This window comes from Amblyraja radiata, chromosome 8, assembly GCF_010909765.2.
Source record: "Amblyraja radiata isolate CabotCenter1 chromosome 8, sAmbRad1.1.pri, whole genome shotgun sequence".
Classification (NCBI taxonomy): Eukaryota; Metazoa; Chordata; class Chondrichthyes; order Rajiformes; family Rajidae; genus Amblyraja; species Amblyraja radiata.
Window position 1 is genome coordinate 42,728,473 of NC_045963.1, and position 20,924 is coordinate 42,749,396.

Consider the following 20,924-nt stretch of genomic DNA (forward strand, 5'->3'; position numbering starts at 1 on the left):
TTGCAAGCATTTTAGAACCAATAGTCATTTTTTTTGCAAGCTTTAGAACCAATAGACATTTTTTTGCAAGCTTTAGAACCAATAGACATTTTTTGCAAGCTTTAGAACCAATAGACATTACTGCAAGCTTTAGAACCAATAGACATTTCTTGCAAGCATTTTAGAACCAATAGTCATTATTTTGCAAGCTTTAGAACCATTAGACATTTTTTGCAAGCCTTAGAACCAATAGACATTTTTTTGCAAGCTTTAGAACCAATAGACATTTTTTGCAAGCTATAGAACCAATAGACACGTTTTGCAAGCTTTAGAACCAATAGACATGTTTTGCAAGCATTTTAGAACCAATAGAGACATTTTTTGCAAGCTTTAGAACTAATAGACACTTTTTGCAAACATTTTAGAACCAATGGACACTTTTTGCAAGCATTTTAGAACCACTAAGGGCACTCACATTTGAGTAGACATGTGTTCAGTGTTATTCACAGCTCAGAGAAACGTGACCCTCTGCCTTCCTCCATCTTGAAGAGTGAGTGAGGCACACCACCTCCTCGTTTTATAGTCCCTCCCCCCTGCCGCCAGCGGGGGCAGCAGAGAGAATGGGGAATTTTGTAAAAACATTAATATCTCTGTCATTTTTCATAGACGGGAAAACCCTCGGCACACATGTGGCGGAGGGGGGCTCTTAGCAAGGAGGCCAAAAATGAAGGCCGTAGGTGGCGGCGTTCTCTCGGAAATCGCAGCACAGACGGCCAAAAGCGGTCAAGAACAGAGATTTAGTAATATAGATAGATAATGCAAACTAAAGGTAATGAAGCATGGGATGACTATAAAGGTTAGGAAACTATTGAAAGGTGTGACAACAAATAAACAATAGCTGCCATTTATAGGATTAATACATAGTGAGATAATTAATACATTGCGTATCAATGCGAAACACAATAGAAAAAGTAGTCCAAGTTTGGCAAACATGAGAAATTAAAAGATAGCATTATCACAAAGAGGCTCAATGTTTCCAAAAGCCTGGGTATTGGGGATATTTGGGAATTAATCAAAGGAGTATCAAGACTGATGAGAACAGTGAATTCAGTTAGAAATGCAAAGAAATGTAATGACCCAGTGTCACTCTATCCACATGCCAATCACACCCACCTCACCTATACAATATTGTTGCCATCATGGAGAGGTGATTGATAGATGGGCAAGACTGGTAACTTAGTATAACCTAGAGTAGAGAATAGAGACACGGAGGTGATGTAAAAGAGGAGGTATTGTTTGGTCATTTAAGGAAGGCATTCCTTCAGTATTGAGGAAGGATATATTTGAATGAAGCATGTGAGTTGAGATTTAAAAGGATGTTGTCACATTTTTTTGGTGTATTGTAGATATCCAACCGTCAGCAGGAGGGAGGGTCTAATATGTAGGCAAATGGCACAAAGATGTAATATAAATGGCGGCATAGTTTTATTTTCCCAAATTCCCAAGAATTGCCTTAGTATATAGAAGGCTCAGATGGGTTGAAATTTTTGAAATGTGCCAGGAGATTGTTTTGACCAATGAAGAAAGTTGTATTACTGGATTCTAAGAGTCATGAAGTCTTATAGGCAGAAATAGGCCCTTCAATCCAACTAAGATGCCTCATCTAAGATGGTCCCATTTGTCTGTGTTTCTTTCAAGTGAGAGTTAGATTTACTCTGAGGGGTAAGGAAATCAAGGGATAGGGGGGGAAAAGGCAGAACGGGGTACTGATTTTGGATGATCAGACATGATCATATTGAATGGCACACAATGTCCCCCCACATTGGTACGGAACGTTTGCATTTTTCAGCTTGAAATTGTGCAATATTGTGCATACTGTAGCGAGTCTTGTAACTTACACTTGAATGCAATATATATGCTTTAAATTGGATTGGAGCGTTTTTGAAAGGGGGAGGCTGTGCGATCACTGGCCTTGGGGGTACCCGGTGAGGGAGTGGAGCAACCGAGTGGGGAGAGGGTGTGGAAGAAGGGTGTCCCCCCTCCCAGGGTAGGAACATTTTGAAATTTGATGTATTTAAATCATGTTTTAGTCACTATAGAAGTATGATTTCAATGTTTTTTGTATGAAGTATTTTTAAGAGGTAACTTTTTAAGGGGTAACTTTATCCACACAAAGGGTGATGGGTGTATGGAACAAGCTGCCAGAGGAGGTAGTTGAGGCAGGGACCATCCCAGCATTTAAGAAAAAGTTAGACTGATACATGAATAGGACTGGTTTGGAGGTATGGACAAAAGCAGGTAGCGTAGCTGGGACATGTTGGCGGGTGCGGGCAAGTTGCGCCGAAGGGCCTGTTTTCACACTGTATCACTCTATGGCTACATTATACCTCCACCATGCATGAATGCTACAAAATCAAGTGATCGAGTTTTATTGCCATACACTCAAGCATAGAAACATAGAAAATAGGTGCAGGAATAGGCCATCGGCCCTTCGAGCCAGCACTGCCATTCAATATGATCATGGCTATTCATCTAAAATCAGTACCTCTTTCCTGTTTTTTCCCTATATCCCTTAATGTCGTTAGCCACAAGAACTAAATGTAACTTTCTCTTGAAAACATCCAGTGAATTGGCCTGCACTGCCTTCTGTGGCAGAGAATTCCACAGATTCACAACTCTGCATGAAGAAAGTTTGTTTTCATCTCAGTCCTAACTGCCCCCCCCCTTTTTATTCTTAAACTGTGACCCAAGGTTCTGAACGTCCCCAACATCGGGAACATTTTTCCTGCAGTTACAGTAAGTGAAAATCTAGCAGGCAAGCAGGATGCTTTCACCAACCACCTCCATTTGAAGTCCACTATCTTCCATCGTTTCTACCCAGTGCTTACTTCCAGCAGCCACTGGTTATCCTCCAGGATGCACCGAGCCGCAGCCTGATCCATGCCGGTCACCTGGGCGAATTTGGCACAGAGACTCTCTCTCTCTCCCCCCTCTCATCCGCTCTCTCTCCTCTCAACCCCCCTCTCTCTCCCCCCTCTATCTCTCCCCTCCTCATTTATTTCCCCTCTCTCTCTCCTCTATCCCTCTCGGTCTCTCCTCTCCCCCTCTCTTTCCCCTGTCTCCCCCTCTCACTCTCTCCCCTTCCCTCTCTCTTCTCTCTCCCCCTCTCTCTCTCCCCCCTCTATCTCTCCTCTCTTCCCCTCTCTCCTCATCTCTCCCTTCCCCTCTCTCCCTCCCACCTCACTCTCCCCCTTCTCTCTCTCCCCTCTCTTTCCCCTAACTCTCTCTCCCCTCTCTTTCCCCTAACTCTCTCTCCCCCTCTCTTTCTCTCCCTCTCTTTCTCTCTCTCTCCCCCTCTTCTCTCTCTCCCCCTCTTCTCTCTCCCCCTCTTCTCTGTCTCCCCCTCTCTCTCGCTTCCCCCACTCCCCCCCTCTTTCTCTTTCTCCCTCCCTCTCTACCTCCCCCTCTCCCTCTCCACACACTCTCCCCTCTCTCTCCCCTCTCTCTCTGTCTCTCCTCTTACCTCTCTCTCTTCCCCCCTCTCTCTCTCTCCCTCTGTCTCCCCCATTTCTCCCTCCCACCTCACTCTCCCCCTGGCTCTCTCTCCCCTCACTCTTTCTCCTCTGTCTCTATCTCCTCTTTCTCTTTGCCCCCCCATCTCTCTCTCTTTCCCCATTTCTCTTTCCCCCTCTCTCCCTCTTCTCCCTCTCACTTTTACCACCCCTCTCTCTTCCCCCTCTCTCTCCCATTCTCACCTACCCTCACCTCCCTCTCCACCCCCTCTCTTTCTTCCCTCTTTCATCCCTCTCACCCCTCTCTCTCTACCCCCCCTCTCCCACCTCACTCTCCCCATCTCTCTCCCCCCCTCCCCCTTTCTCTCTCCCCACTGTCTCCCTGTCTCCTTTCCCCTCTCTCTCCACCTCCCTTTGAGAGTCTGTCCCTTCGGCACAGAGACTCGCGGCAGCGGCGCAACGCCTCCAACGGCCCCGACGCCCTGGGACTTGCACTGTCCGGAGTGCTCCATGGCCAGAGCTGCAGCGAGCGACTCGTCAGCCCCGCAAACACTCGACTGCCTGGCAAACACTCGCCAGTCCCGGCTCCCCGCATCTGTTCCCGCCGCTGGTACTGCTCCCATCCCTCCTTCAGCCCCGGCTCTCCAACACCCGCGGGCCATGCAGTTTATCCGAGTTTTGAAATTTTCGTTGATCACGGAATTTCTCACCACAGAGCGTGAGAAATTTCTGATCCGCGTGAGGGCGTGATTCTCACGCTCAAAGCGTGAGAGTTGGCAGCCCTGTTCTACTAATGTGGGACTACGGTTTGAAGCCAATTCATTCTCAGTATGCAACAGACCACAAGAATGAATTGCATTTATATTAAATCTTATTCCAAATCATTACTGCTCATATACTTCATGTTTTTTTCAAGTGCAGCCTCCCTCCTTGTTAAGTAGGATGATGTTCTTAAGTCAGAAAATTCCTTCTGCCCTCTCAGTAAAGGAATTCCCCAATTATCCTCCACATTAGGGAAGTTTTAACCATACACGAAGTCCCAGTCACACGGGAGGCCTGGTCCCCCAACGCAACCCATTCCCCAACGCAATATTCCACCACTCACCTGTTCCCCCAACGCAACCCTTTCCCCCAACGCAATATTCCACCACTCACCCATAGCCCCTAACTGCGCAGGCGCGGCTCATTTCCCCATCCCCGAGCATTCCCCTCCCCTCCTCTTCATGTGTGGGAGGGGAGGAGGGAAGTGGGGTGTGTGGCGGGGTGCATGGGAGGGGAGGCGGGGTGTATGTGGATGGGGAGGTGTAGGGGGGTAGAGGGTGGTGTGGGGGGAGGGTGGTGCGGTGGGGGATGAGGGGGGAGGAGTGAGATTGGAGAAAAGACGGGGAAGAGCCATGGGGAAGAGGGGGGCATCACGGGGGAGGAACCAGCGAGGGGGACCAGAGGGGTAGTGGCTGGAATTGGCGGTGCGATGGGGACTCACAGCGGGTGCTGGTTGTTCTCCGCCGGGATCAGAGTCTCCGCTTTCCGTTTGGCAACATCGGCAACATCTCCGACTCTGGGCTGGGCTGGGTCTCCGACTGGGCTGGGCTGGGTCTCCGACTCTGGGCTGGGCTGGTTCTCCGACTCTGTGCTGGGCAGGGTTTCCAATTCTGGGCTGGGTCTCCCACGCTGGGCTGGGCTGGGTCTCCGATGCTGGGCAGGGTCTCCGACGCTGGGCTGCTTTGGGTCCTTCTGAAAATTGTGGCCAGTTGGAAACCTCCGCTGGCCATCCTCAGCAGTAACGACACGATGGCACAGGAAGGGGCAGACCATCCCGAGGAGTGACAGGGGAAGAGACTAATCCACGCGGCGCTGACTGGCAGGAGAAGAGATCAATCTGCTACGCGCGGTTTTTAAGATTTTTAAGCCTCGCTCCCTTTTACAACATTCAACCGATCGGAACGAAACTTGCAGCACAGGAGAACGGCAAGTGAACTGGCGAAAAATCGCAGCGCTATCGCGAACCGTTTTTGCGCAAATAGAAAGACTGCGCAAACCGGAAGATAACAAGATCAGAGTTTTAGTTATGTATAGATAGATATAGATAGAAGATAGATAGATAGATAGATAGATAGATAGATAGATAGATAGATAGATAGATAGATAGATAGATAGATAGATAGATAGATAGATAGATAGATAGATAGATAGATAGATAGATAGATAGATAGATAGATAGATAGATAGATAGATAGATAGATAGATAGATAGATAGATAGATAGGATTTTGCAAGCTGAAAGTATTCACTGTATAGATTGGAGCTATTTCAAGCTGACATAAAATCCCACTTCCCTCACGAACAGCAAATATAGACTACAAACATCCTCCCACCCTCAATCATCGGTGCTTGTTGAATCGGCAGTGCAAAATCAGCTGTTGCAATTACTTTCTACTGTCCCCAGAGGCAGGTCAACAGGAACAACATAGTTTTATGTCAGTGTATTGGAGCTTCCTAACCTTTAAGTTTCCAACCCAAGGTTTAATTTACAACTTTAAGCATAGTCCATGTTGGGGAATGTAGCCAGTCAAGTGGAGGGAGCAGTTGGAGAGCATTTGAGATAGTGTCCAAAACTCTATATATTTCAATGTGCTTATGGAAAATGTTAGGTAAGGGCCAGGAATAAATGACATATTGAGGGAGTGGGTGAGGAGTGCAATTTCATCAAATTAATACTGGCCCTAGCAAAGATAGACTGGGAGTATGTACATGCGATTAAATCTATGTCAACACAAAGAAGAAATACTAAGAATTATTGTCCCTGCAAGAAGGAAGACCAAAGATAACGATTACAGGAAACCCTGGTTGCCAAGGGAGCTCGAGGGTTGGATAAAGAGAAAATAAGGAGACACTAAAGACGGAAAGCCTGTCAAGCATATAAAAAGAGTAGGAAGTTGCTTAAAAAAGATATAAGGAAGGCACCGAAGGATCTCAAGCTATCATTAGGAGACAGAATTAAGATAAATACATTGGCATTTTGTAAGTATATTAAGGGTAACAGAATAACAGGGTAAAGGTAGGGCTCATTATAAACAACAGGGAACTCTGCACCTACAACCAAAAGGTATGGGTGAGGTGCTAAATTAATACTTTCCATCAGTATTCACAAAGGAACTAGACTTTGTAGTTGGAGGATTCAGCAAAGGGGAAGATGAAATTTTAGCGCATGTCTTCATAAATAAATAAAGCGACGGCAATCGATGCCTCAGAGGACGTATTTAGTTATTTATTTATTTTAAAGATATTTTTATTTATTGGAAGTACAGTAAATTACAATAGTACAAGCCAAATATATCTTATTACATTTATTGTACCCCTTCATTTTTTAAGCTTTAAGGAAAGATATAGATAAAGAAAGTAGAGAAGGTGAGAGAAAGAAAGTTGTGTTCATGTAAAAGAGTGATCAATGAGAGAGAAAAGAATTAAGAAATAGACCCTAGAAAAGAAAGGAGGAAAAAGAAAAAAAAAAACAAAGCTCTATTATAAAAACCGCGCATAAATAAATAAAGTGACGGCAATCGATGCCTCAGAGGACTTAAAGGTGGATTAATCCCTTGTACCAGATTAAATCTGTACCTTGTTGATGTGGGAGGCAGGGGAAGGGATTGGTGAGGCTAACCTGGACAATTCACTTGGACATAGAAGGCTTCAAGCCAAGTCTTAGAATATGCGATTAAATCCATCTGGGTGCTCACTAATTGGAATGGATATGGTTGGCATATGTTGTATGACTATGACTGCTGCATCCTCTAAACTTCCTTAGTTCTCTGCTTGAATCTGTCTCCAGAATTTAAAATATAATCTAACTTACATATAGTCCATCGTTCTATATTTTCACTAACTGAGTTAGCTATTACCGTTTTGAGCTTTTAAAATCTTTGGTACAAATTGTATTTGACATATCACTGATTGAGTGTGATTCAAAACAAGATAAATATTTGTTATTTATCTCTGGACAGTTAAGAGCGCCAATTGGGAATACAACTGTGTTGCTAAGCATATAGTGTTAGAGTGATACAGTGGGGAAACAGGCCCAACTTGCCCACACTGGGCAACATGTCCCAGCTACACTAATCCCACCTGCCTGTGTTTGGTCCATATCCCTCCAAACCTGTCCTTTCCATGGACCTGTCTAACTATTTCCTAAATGTTGGGATAGTCCCAGCCTCAATTACCTCCTCTGGCAGCTTGTTCCATACACCCACCACCCTTTGTGTGAAAAAGTTACCCCTCAGATTCCTATTAAATCTGCAGAATTGATCCAATGATTGTTGGGAATACAAAAGTATGGAATACCAGTAGCAACAAATGTTTAGCAATCCCAGTTGTAAAGTAGCTCTGCATTTTTCTTCTCTGTGTAATTGACAGGCTATGCCCATCTTTGGGTAAAAGTTTCTCTGAGAAGTAAAAGGTTGTGAGAAAGTAGTAGTCCTTGTGCTTCATGTTTGTTAATTAAATGCTGTGTAACCCTTGTGATACTGTTCCCATTTAGGCCAGAAATGTTATGCTGAATTCTTGGAAAGAGATTTGTGCGAGATTCTTCAACAAGATGATAAATAATGCTTCCCTCACCCACCCCCATGACACAGTTAGTAGCTTCATAGTCTCACTTGGAAAACTTTGGAGGCATAAATGGGTTATTGGCTGGAGCAAATTAATGCCACTGTGAAAGAGCATGAATATCGGCTCTAGTACCAATGTTGCGTTATTTTACATCACGTTACATGTTTCGTTATTTTTAATTTACATATTATACAGATAATGAGGCAATAAGTCTTCACGCATTAAATCCCTGCGAAAAGCAAGTGAATGGTGGCCATTTAAATGTAGTTAAAAACAAACAACACAAAAAATAGATGAAGGAGTGGATCATCGAGCCCCTCTGGCCTACGCTGCCATTCAGTGAAATTATGGCAATATGGCCTGTGCCACATTGTTGTGCTCTGTGCCTTGGCCCCATATTTTTTGGAAGCTTAAGATAGATTACTGCCTTGAAAGCTTCAATTCTTTCTCCATAGTGAAAGGCTTTGATAGAGTGGATGTGGAGAGGATGTTTCCACTAGTGGGACAATCCAGAATTAGAGGTCACAGCCTCAGAATTAAAGGACATACTTTTAGGAAAGAGATGAGGAGAAATGTCTTTAGTCAGAGGGTGGTGAATCTATGGAATTCGTTGCCACGGAAGGTTGTAAAGGCAGTCAGTGGATATTTTTAAGGCAGAGATAGATTCTTGATTAGTACAGGTGTCAGAGGTTATGGGGTGGGGGGGGGTGTTGGGGAGGGCGGGGACAGGAGGGGCGGGCAGCGTGGACTCGACAGTGGGGGGGGGGGGCGGTTGCGGGCATCATCGGAGGAAAGTTCTGGATTTTTTTTGTAAAACGGCAATCAATCTTTGAGTCAATGAATAGACTCGACTTTTGACTCGACCCCGACCCCTGTCATACACCCCCCCCCCCCCCCCCCCCCCCTTGTGTGGCCCGGTCGGACTGAAGATGGTGGCGCGCAACATTCTCTTTCAAGCTGCTGCTGCGGTTACCGTTGGCAACCCCCAACGCAATATTCCACCACTCACCAGTTCCCCAACACAACCCGTTTCCACCACTCACTAGTTCTCCCAGCATCACATGGGAGGGCCAGTCCCCCAACACAATATTCCACCTCTCCATCAATTCCAATATTAGGGGGGCAGGGGGGCTTTCTGGAGCGCCAGTATCTAGTATGGATGTTGTAGGCTGAAGTGACTGGTTTCCAGAGGGCTAGTATGGACATTGTGGGCCGAATGGATACTTCGCCTGGCGGCTCAGTCACTCAAGCCTGTTGTGCTGGCAGCTCACTCACTCACAGCTGGTGGGCTGACAGTTGACTCATGGCTATTCCTTGAAATTCCATTTCAAGCAGGGTGCAAGGCCACCAAATTCAAGTGCAGTTTCATACCATTTCAAACAGGGTGCAGGCCACTAAAGACAGGGAGTCGTGACCTCTCCCTCCTCCATCTTGCAGAGACTGAGCCACGCCCACACTTCTGGGATTTACAGTCCCTTCCCCCCTCCCACCAGAAGGGGTGTGGCCTTCATGGCGTGATTGACAGGAGAGAGAATCTCAACATTAATAACTTATTTTTCATCAATGGGAAAAATCCTCGGCACCTGATGAGCGGAGGGGGACTCTGAGTAAGATGCCCAAAAATCACAGCCATATGTGGTAGCGTTTTTTTGTTGTTGAAAATCAATATAAAGTGCAAACAGGAAGTGGTCAAGATTAGACTTTTAATTATATAGAAGGCAAGGCAACTTTAATTAGGCAAGGCAACTTTAATTAGGCAACACAGCTTTAGCATTTCCAAACCAAATGCAACACAGCTTTAGCATTTCCAAACCAAAGGAAATACAGCTTTAGCATTTCCAAACCAAAGGCAACACAGCTTTAGCATTTCCAAACCAAAGGCAACACAGCTTTAGCATTTCCAAACCAAAGGCAACACAGCTTTAGTATTTTCAAACCAAAGGCAACACAGCTTTAGTATTTCCAAACAAAAGGCAACACAGCTTTAGCATTTCCAAACAAAAGGCTACACAGCTTTAGCATTTCCAAACTATATTTTCAAACCACATTAAGGGCACTGGCAGGTCAGTAAAACCACTCACAGTTTAGTAGACATGTGTTCAGTGTTATTCACAGCTCAGACTGAGAGATGTGACCTTCTTGCTCCCCCATCTTGTGGAGACTGACTGAGGCACTCAACACTTCCAGGTTTTATAGTCCCTCCGGAAGGGTCGTGGCCTTCAGGAGAGAGAATCCCAACATTTTTTAAACACTAATAACTCTTTTATTTTTCATCGATGGGAAAAATCCTCTTGTCCTGCACAGCGGAAGGGGACTGAGTAAGATGGCCAAAAATCACAGCCGTAAGTGGCAGCGTTTTTTTCTAAAATCAATATACAGAACAACAGGAAGTGGTCAAGATCAGACTTTTAGTAATATAGATAGATAAATGGTTTATTCTTTCTAGTTTGGTTTATTTTAGTTTAGAGATCCAGCATGGAAGCAAGCCATGTAGCCCCCCGAGTGCGCGGAGATCAGCGATCACCCAAACACTAGTTCTATCCTACACACTAGGGACAATTCACAGAAGCTAATTAACCTAGACGTCTTTGGTATGTGGGAGAAACCCAGTTCACAGGGAGAACAGACAAGCTCCACACAGACACCATCCACAGTCAGGTCTCTGTAAGGCAACAACTCTACCACTGTGTCACCCCAAATGATACCAGTGTTAAAATAAATTAATTACATTGCGTTTTGAGAAATGGAATTGAAGCAGTTCGGCATTGTTTTCTGTCAAATAGCTGAATTGTAACTTAATCAAAAATGAAGCGTAGCAAGTATTTTTAAAAGTCCTAAAACTTTTTATGATCTATACTGTATTCCAGACACAATGTGTGCATCATGGCATATGGCCAGTCAGGCAGTGGCAAAACATATACTATGCTGGGGCCACATTCTGAAGGAAACATCACATTTTCTCTGGAGTCACAGATAGATGAAGGAATTATCCCCAAAGCTACAAGAGAGTTATACAGGTATGAAGTGCTTTTATAGCCAATCAGATTTTGTTTCGGTTTTGGACAATGCAAGCCCTTACCAGTAATCAACTCACTGAGCTCAGTATTGGTTTTGTCAGGAAAGCTTGACCTAGATTCATACACAGATTAAAGAGCTGAATTCCAGAGGCAAGGTGACAGTGCCTTGGCATCAACGCAAGATTTTGGCAAGTGTTATGAATGCATACAAAAATTAAACTAAATTAATATTGATTACAGAAATCTCCACTGTGACTAGCCCTCAACTCCCCCCATATTCCACCACTCTCCTGCACACTCAGAGCAATTTGCTATCGCCAATTAACTTATCAACCAGCATGTCTTTGGATGTGAAAGGAAGCTGGAGCCTTTGAAGAAAACTCATGTGGTCACAGGAAGAACATTCAAACTCCAGAAGACAGCATTGGAGGTCAGGATAGAACCCGGTCTCTGAAGCTGTAATAGAGCATTTGGCTATTTAGATATCTCTGATGGCCCATGTCGATTTGTGGCCCTTATAATAACAGTGGCCTCACACCATGTCTACACCATAGAGTTTATTCGGAACCAACAATACAACTTCTCACTTGAGAGTTCACTTTAAGACTAATGGAATGCAGGAGACCGCAATGCTAACAAACTAGTGGGCGTAACTATAAATGCATGACTCGTAGCCTGAGCCACTAATCTACATCCCTCCTCTTAAAGAATCAATAACGATGTATACCCATAATTAAGCAAAGCAAATAACACAACCGATGACAGGTTGGTGGAAAGTCAAACATAGTCCGGATACTTCACGACCGGCCTGCAAACATGACAGGCACATGTATGATAGAGGCCATCTCCATTCTTTTTCTCTGGGGAAAGAGCAGGCAATTTCATCGCCGTGGGGGAGTGGACCAACACCTCTGGAGTCGAAGCAGGAGACTGGCACAGGTGAAGTTGGAACTGACAGAGGAACTGTCGCAGGCATGGATTGTTGTGGGGGCAAGAGCATGCGAGGGTCACTAGATGCAGATTAAAATGAACTTGTACGATCCGGAGAATAAGGAGGAGGAATTGGCTCCTTCACAGGCAGAAGATGTTGTCTGTTTCGTCGGTAGGTGCCACCATCGGCTCTAACAATGTACGAGCGTGGCTCCGAGGCAGGACCAGAAACCACCCCAATACGGTCATGGCCTTTGTCGCTCTGTAAGTGGAACACCTGTCCTTTGGTCAATGGCGGCAGAGGCCTACTCGTCTTGTCAAACCATTTCTTCTGAATGTCACTCTTCTGTTGCAACCTGGATTGAGCCTCAGGTGGAAAGACATGTGGGATTAACGTTTGCTCTGCTATGGGCAGCGGGGTACGGGTCTGCCTTAACAATAATCGTTGAGCAGGGGAATCCAAGGCAGGGTCACGGGAAATGTTACGTAAATTGAGCAAATCCAGGAATACGTCAGATTTAGCCCTGTGAGAGCACTCCATGAGTTGTTTTGCACTTCTGACCCCGTTCAGCCAGCCCGTTAGACTGGATATTCAGGGCTGCTGGTGATGTGGTGAAAATTCCAGCGTCTGGCAAACTCTCTGAATTGTTGGCTGGTGAACTGACTGCCATTGCAGTCAACAGCTTGCCTGGAGATCCCTGGCCAGAAAAATGACGAAATAATTTCGAAATCACACCGCTGGAAGTGGGGCTACTGAGAAAATCAATGTCGAACCATCCTGAATACGAATCCACGAGCACCAGGTGCTGCTTGCCGTGCAATTCAAATAAATCAGCTACCACTGTAGACCATGGGAGCGCAGGTACAGGTTGTGGCAGAAGTGGTTGCTTTTGTTGATAAGGAGCCAGGCTATTGCACACCGCACAAGCTGCCACATTTTCGTTGATGTATTCGGCCATGCCAGGTCAGTAAAACATGCTTTTCGCCCATGAAACAGTGGCTTCAGCACCTGGGTGTCCTGCATGGACAGCGTCAAAATACCGGTGATGCAGCGAAACAGGAACCACGGCCTTTTAAAACAATGCCTTCTTGTAGCACTAGTTCGTCTCAAACAGGGAAGAAAGGTCGGACTGGCAATGGAACTTGTAGTGCTTGCCTGGCCAGCCGCACTTAATGATAGAAGTTAGTGACCTTGTCGGTGGCAGTGTGGGCAACCAGGTCCTCCATCCAAGATGAAGGGATGAAAGATACTGTCATCACGATAAAGTCATCATCCTGCGAGGGTAGATCCTCGCAGGTCTTCAGAGGTGCAAGTGAAAGAGTGTCTGCCAGGTCCAAGCAGAGTCTTTGTGTGTGAGATGGCGCAATGGGGCTGATATTTCGCTGAAATCTGGAATGAATTTGCTCAAATAGTTTGCCATGCCAAGGAACCTTTGCAAGCTGGGCACATCCGTGGGTGCTGGAAGCTCATTAATAGCACTGGTTTTTGCTGGATCAGTTTTCAGGCCTAGGTATTTTACCTCATTCACTGAATCTGCATTTTTTTGGGATTGAGTTTGAGATGGATGGCCTCGGCATGCTTCATTACGTTTGTCAGATTGGCATCGTGTTCCTCGATCGTTTTTCCAGCAGTAAGGATATCGTCCACCGCGATGGAGCATGGGTATCTGGCAAACAATTGCTCCATGGATTGTTGAAATACTTCACTGGCAGAACTTATACCAAAGGGCATCCTCAAAAATTTATAACGTCCGCACGGAGTACTGAAAGTTGTCAGCTTGGAGGATTTATGTTCCAGTGGAATCTGCCAGAATGAACTCTTGGCTTCTAGCACTGTGAATACAGTTGCTTCGGCCATCTGCGCTGCAATCTCGTCCACCGAGTGCATTGGATAATGTGGTCCCTTAATTGCTGTATTTAAGTCCTTGGGGTTAATACAAATCCGTATCTCATCTTTATTCTTCTTACTAGCGACAACCATTGAGGAGACCCAGTCTGAGAGTTCAGTTAAGGGAGTAATCACACCAAGAGCCACCATTCTATTAAGTTCACTTTGTACACAATCCCGCATAGCATGGGGAATCCTGTGAGCCTGACGAACAACTGGGATTGACTCATGGTCAATAGTAATCGTGTATCTCACAGGCAGCCTGCTCTTTGTATTGTGTTTAAATGTGATGTGTAATATCACAGCCCATAGTCAGTGGACAGACTGAAAGGCTGACGGAAATCAAACCCATGTCATGGCATGCATCGGCACCCAGTATGGTTGGTACCTTCTCGCGTACCACGTAGAAATCCAGGATGTGGTCATGCGCGTTGAGACGGCAACGTAACTTTACTTGGCCAATAGGGTGTAGTGGTGCACCATTAAACGAGATAAGTGATGCAGTCGTCTGAGTTAGAGTTTCCATGTTTTGCAGCTGTTCGAAGACAGCCAGCGAAATTGCACTGCACCAAGCGCCGCTATGAACTTTAAGACAGAGTTTTGCTGTTGATGAGCAATCCGACCTTAGGATCCAGTTTGGACGCTGAGCCAGACAAAGCATGCACATTAAGCTCGGTGCTGTCATCATCTGTTTGTGCAAACTCGGAGCTTGGATATTCATCCTAGTTTAACGAGTTGCCTCATTTGAAATCTGTTGCTTCGTGACCTGCAGCATTTCGCAAAATCATTTCATTTATTGCAAAACCTACAGAGCTTTCCATATGCAGGGCACCGGTCGCTACCTGCCGTGTGTGAACCGCCACAATTAAAGCAATTCGCAATCCATCTTAGGCTGTTAACTGGCCCCTGAAACGGGCGAGCAGTAATTTGATTAGACACACTGGCTGCATTGACTTCACGAGCAGCAGAACATGTTAGCATTTTAATATGGGCATTGGTTAATTCAGCTATACGACAGCGGTTTTTGACAGCTTCTAAGGTCCGGCCAACTTCTCGTAACAATTCATCGCGTAGTTTATCATTCAATATGCCATGTATTAAGCGGTCTCTTATCAAACTATGTTCAATTTGATCAGGGCTGATCGTCCCCAATCAATAACCCATGCCTGCCTTCATCCCATATCCCTTGATTCCACTAGCCTCTAGAGCTCTATCTAACTCTCTTAAATCCATCCAGTGATTTGGCCTCACTGCGGCAGGGAATTCCACAAATTCCACAAATTCACAACTCTCTGGGTGAAAAGGTTTTTCTCACCTCAGTCTTAAATGGCCTCCCCTTTATTCGAAGACTGTAGCCCCGGGTTCTGGACTCGCCCAACATTGGGAACATTTTTCCTGCATCCAGCTTGACCAGTCCTTTTTTAATTTAATATGTGTCTATAAGAAACCCCCTCATCCTTCTAAACTCCTGTGAATACAAGCCTAGTCTTTTCAATCTTTCCTCATTTGGCAGTCCCGCCATCCCAGGGATCAATGTAATGTCACTAGGGGCGCTGCACAGACGGCAGCCTCTGCCTACAGCCCGTTTGTCTTTCAATCTTTTTAAAATTTTTAGTCAGTTTAAAGTTTGTTTTGGGGGAATCTGTGACAATGTGGGGGGAGGGGGCAGGGTAAGGGGGACGCTGTTTCCCAGTTGCTTCCTGGCGGCAACTATTTCTCCGAATCGCGTCCTCGCCCCCCTCCTCACGGCCTACCACCTGGATCGGAGCGGCCTTTCCTGCCGGGGACCGGGAACCGGACCAGAGCTTCAACAGCGGAGGCGCGGCGCTGGATTCACTGCGGAACGGGCGATGCCTACCTGGGTCGCTGTTTGGAGCTCCAGAGCGTTGGTCCGCTGCTCCAACATCGTGGAGCTGCGGTTTGTGAGAGCTTCCAACGCGGGCGGCGCTGATCGTCATCGTGGCGTCCTGGGGCCCTTTGTCGAGGGCCGCCAGTGCTGCATCTCCGCCCAGCGGACTTTGGGAGCCGCGGACTTCGGTAGGAGGTGGCCGACTCGGGTCCCCCAGCCCCGACGTCGGACTTACATCACCCCGGCGAGCGGGCCTGAACATCAGGCCGCCCGTAGCGGCGACTGCGGAGGGCTCGGGGAGGCCCCGACCACGGGTGAACATTGGGAACATTAGAGGAAGAGGACTGACTGGTGCCTTCCCTCACAGTGGGAAACTTTGATTCTGCTGTGTGGGGATGTTTTATGTTGAATTCTATCAACTCTATGTTGTGTTCTTTATTTTTGCTGTATGGTGATTACATTTCACTGTGCCAACTGGCACATGTGACAAATATATGTATCTTGTATCTTGTGAACCTACGCTGCACTGCCTCAATCACAAGGATGTCCTTTCTCAAATTAGGAGACCAAAACTGTACACAATACTCCAGATGTGATCTTACCAGTAATCTTACCTATACAACTGCAGAAGAACCTCTTTACTCCTGTACTGAAATCCTCTTGTGATGAAGGCCAACATTCCATTAGCTTTCTTCACTGCCTGCTGTACCTGCACGCCAACTTTCAGTGATTGGTGTACAAGGATACCCAGGTCTCTCTGTACCTCCCCCTTACCTAACCTAACCCCATTGAAGTAATAATCTGCCCCCTTGTTTTTGCCACCAAAGTGGATAACCTCACATTTATCTATATTATACTGCATCTGCCATTCAACTGCCCACTCACTCAACCTGTCTTCTTCACAGTTCACACTGCCATCCAGCTTTGTGTCATCCACAAACTTGCTAGTGTTGCTCCTAATTCCCTCCTCCAAATCATTAATATATATGGTAAACAGTTGCGGCCCCAACACCGAGCCTTGCGGCACTCCACTCGCCACTGCCTGCCATTCTGAAAAGGACCCGCTCACTCCTACTCTTTGCTTCCTGCCAACCAATTTTCTATCCACGTCAACACCTTACCCCCAATACCATGTGCTCTAATTTTAGTCACCAGTCTCCCGTGCTGGACCTTATCAAAGGCTTTCTTTTTTTTGTTTATTTTTTTGTTTATTTTATTAGAAGTTAATACAATACAAAACAATAAAGTGGCACCTAATTTTAGGTGCCAACTATGTCATACCGTGATCCATTCCATGTACAACCTCTGGTTTTATGTTATGAGAAGGAAGTAAGCAAGACAAGAAAAAGAAAACAATAGAAAGGGGAAAGAGTGAAAAAATAGATGGTAGAAAGTAGAAAAATGTGAAGTGTGTATATAAAAAAATAAAAATAAAAAAATAAAATAAAAAAGAAAAGGTGGAAAGTAGAAATAGAAGAGAAGGCCCCTTAAAAGAGAATTTTTCAAATCTATATTCGGAGATGTAGATCTATCCACGTCATGAACTGAAATCAGCAATCCTTATGGTACCGCTGCATCACATGATTCCAAAAAGTCGATGAAAGGAGACCAACTCCTTAAGAATTGGTCATATTTATCTATTAGTCAGAGTCTCATTTCTTCAAGGCGTGCTATGTCCATCATATTCCTAATCCACATTTTAACAGTTGGTATAGCTGTATTTTTCCAAAATTTAAGTATCAATTTCTTTCCAATTATTAACCCATAATTAAAAAAAACATTTTGGTCTTTATTTAAATTGGTATCTTCTCCTATTATTCCAAATATAATCCATTCCATTTTGGGTTCTATTCTTGACTTGAAGAGCTTTGTAAATATATCAAATATATCACTCCAAAATTTATTCAACTTTGTACATCCTACAAATGAATGTGTTATATTAGCGTTTTGAAACAAACATTTATCGCATCTGGGAGAGACGTTTGGATAAAATTTATTCAACCTCTTTTTTGAATAATATAGTCTATGTAATAATTTGAATTGAATTAAATTATGTCTTGTATTAATAGAACAGTTATGTGTATTCATCAAATACTTTTCCCATCTATCCTTCGAGATCTTCATCATTAGCTCATGTTCCCAATCTTCCCTTAGTGCTTCTGTTGAGGGTGATTCTCTATATAATATATTATTATAAAAGTATGATATTAATTTTTGTGAATCAGCCTTAATATTCATTGCTTCTAAAGGGTCTAAATATATAGTTTGAAATCTATGTGTATATTTCTTCATAAAGTCACATACCTGTATATATTTAAAATATTGATTATCCTTCAATTTAAATTTTAATTTTAATTGTTGAAATGATAACAGTTTGCCCAATTCATACATACCCCCTACTTTCCTAATCCCCAGTCTATCCCATTGTTGATATGTGTTGTATCAAAGGCTTTCTGAAAGTCTAGATACACTACATCCACTGGCTCCCCTTCATCCATTTTACTTGTCACATCCTCAAAAAATTCCAGAAGATTAGTCAAGCATGATTTTCCTTTTATAAATCCATGCTGACTTGGACTAATCCTTTTACTGCTATCCAAATGCCCCATTATTATCTCTTTAATAATTGACTCCAGCATCTTTCCCACCACCGGTTAGGCTAACTGGTCTGTAATTCCCCGTTTTCTCTCTCGCTCCTTTCTTGAAAAGTGGGATAACATTAGCTATCCTCCAATCCACAGGAACTGATCCTGAATCTATTGAACGTTGGAAAATGATCACCAATGCGTCCACTATTTCTAGAGCGACCTCCCTGAGGACCCTGGGATGCAGACCATCAGCCCCAGGGGATTTATCATCCTTCAGTCCCATTAGCCTACCCAATACCATTTCTCGCCTAATGAAAAATTAATTCAGTTCCTGTACCCCCTTAAATCCTCTGTCCTCCAGTACTTCTGGGAGATTGTTTGTGTCTTCCTTAGTGAAAACAGATCCGAAGTACCTGTTCAACTCTCATGCCATTTCCTTGTTCCCCATAATAATTTCACCCGTGTCTGCCTTCAAGGGACCCTTGGCAAGGGTCTAGGTAATTCTTGGCAAGCCATTCTGATACACTTAGAAGTTGGCGTACAGGTATCTGCAATAACGTGGAATGTTGCATGGGTGTTTTTTGTGTAAAAAAAAGGGGTAGCACCTAGGCATCCCAACATGAGAGATTAAAAAAAAACATTGAATCTATACCTTTGCAAATTTCCTGCAAAAATAACAAGATTTTAAATGTAACTAATGAATTATTCAACATATTTAATGCATGTTTTCTTTGGGGACTTTCTAACTTTTGTTATCTTTGCAGGCTGATATCAAATAGGTCAGACACGCATTCTATTGACGTGTCTATCGTGGAGGTGTACAACAATGAAATCATTGATCTACTGGCAAAATGTAATCGTGGAAAGTTAGGTGTAAAGCTGGAAATTGTGACCACTCTCGTTGATGGTAGCGATGTCCCTTTGTTAGCTTACACGTAAATAAATCATTTTTTATATTTCTGTGGATGAATGTTAGATTGTGCATTCTTGACATTTTTTCCGGGCAAATGTTTGATGTCCTTTGTTTCCTCGTTAAAAAGATGCCCATCCTTTCTGCCTCCACACTTCTCTTGTTCACTTGGCTGAATTTGATCTTGCATTGAATAAATTCTCCTGTGCACACTACCTACAAGTGTTTGGTGTAGTTGCCTGGGTCTAAGCTAAGCCTGGCTCTTTGTGGAATATGTGGAACAATCTATGTCTCAGAACTATTCAGGCCTTCTCCCTCACCTTTTTCTACAGTATATCAATGAGTATCAGCACTGTTTCCTCCACATATACTGTTTTCAAAACTCTTATCATTTCCATTTTAGTTTAACTGAAACTGTTCAACAATGGTTGTAGGTTGCTGCATTTTGGTCTGTTTCATGTTGTTATGGCGGATGTGGATATCCTGGGGAGCCATAGCCCGCTGACTGGGGAGCTGGCCCCCTGGAGACTGAGTACTCACCCACCTGGTGGGCCAGGCTCACCCGCCGAAGACCCGCACCACGGACCAGAAAACCACCCGGTAGGCCCGGTAGGGGACTTGCCTGGTGGGCCTGACTCACCCGTCGTAGATGGTGGAACCACGACCTGCATCGGAGACCAGAACCCGTCCAAAGGCCTGACTCGCCTGCCCTGGACGGAGGACCCACGGACCGGAACCCAACCCGTCTCGGATTGAGGACCTATGGGAACTCACCTGGAGGGCCGGTAAGCATACCGGCTGCGGGAGGGAATGCACGGCCTCGACTGTTGGAGGGCCTGCAGCATCCTGGGGCTCGGCTGGTCCGGGCGCTGCTCCCAGCTGCTGAGCACATGGACCGGACACTGCCTACAGCAGTGGAGCAGCAGTGGAGGACATCAACAGCTACACTTGGCCAGGCCGACCCTGCAATGCTGCCAGGAGAACAACTTCATGGTAAGGTCAAGATCCCTACACTTACAACAACTGGGACTTGAAAATGGCGCCAAACTGGCAACGCTGTATACTGTATTAGTGTACTACTGCTATACATTTGAACTGTATCTGAGATGCTTATCTAATATGTATCTATGTGCTTATGTATAGTGATACTTATAATGAACTGTATACAAAAATGAATTTCACTGTACCTCGGTACATGTGACAAATAAAGTGCCAAACCATACTAATATAACAATGTCATTTAGTCCCCACCTTTCATTGTGATTGGTCGGGTCTTGACCTGTATACAGGTCCTTCCCAGGTTAGGAAAGAGCTCCATGTCTGTGAACTGTTCATAACCTGATCAGTTCGCAAGCCGGAAATGTGGCCACAAACCAAGTTCCCACGTGGTGGAAGATGCCTGCAGCCCCGTATTATCCTGCTAATCTATCCTACTGGCTTAGAAACATAGAAAATAGGTGCAGGAGTAGGCCATTCGGCCCTTCGAGCCTGCACCGCCAATCAATATGATCATGGCTTGCCAAATGTTCAATCATATCTATCAACTCTGCATACGTCAGCCATTCATAAACTAGGGAGTGCATGTAGTGCAAGTTAAGTCAAGTCAAGTCAAGTTTATTTGTCACATACACATACGAGATGTGCAGT

At 44.8% G+C, this 20,924-nt stretch overlaps 1 protein-coding gene across 1 annotated transcript in view; it reads left to right on the top strand.

The window, feature by feature from the left end:
- kif25 (kinesin family member 25) overlaps positions 1 to 19,306 on the top strand; it is a 36,767-nt gene extending 17,461 nt beyond the window's left edge. Inside the window, exons 4-5 of the mRNA XM_033025703.1 lie at positions 10,963 to 11,112; positions 19,132 to 19,306. Coding sequence (XP_032881594.1) covers positions 10,963 to 11,112; positions 19,132 to 19,306 — 325 coding nt within the window. The remainder of the gene's footprint in view (positions 1 to 10,962; positions 11,113 to 19,131) is intronic.
- Positions 19,307 to 20,924: the final 1,618 nt, after the last annotated feature.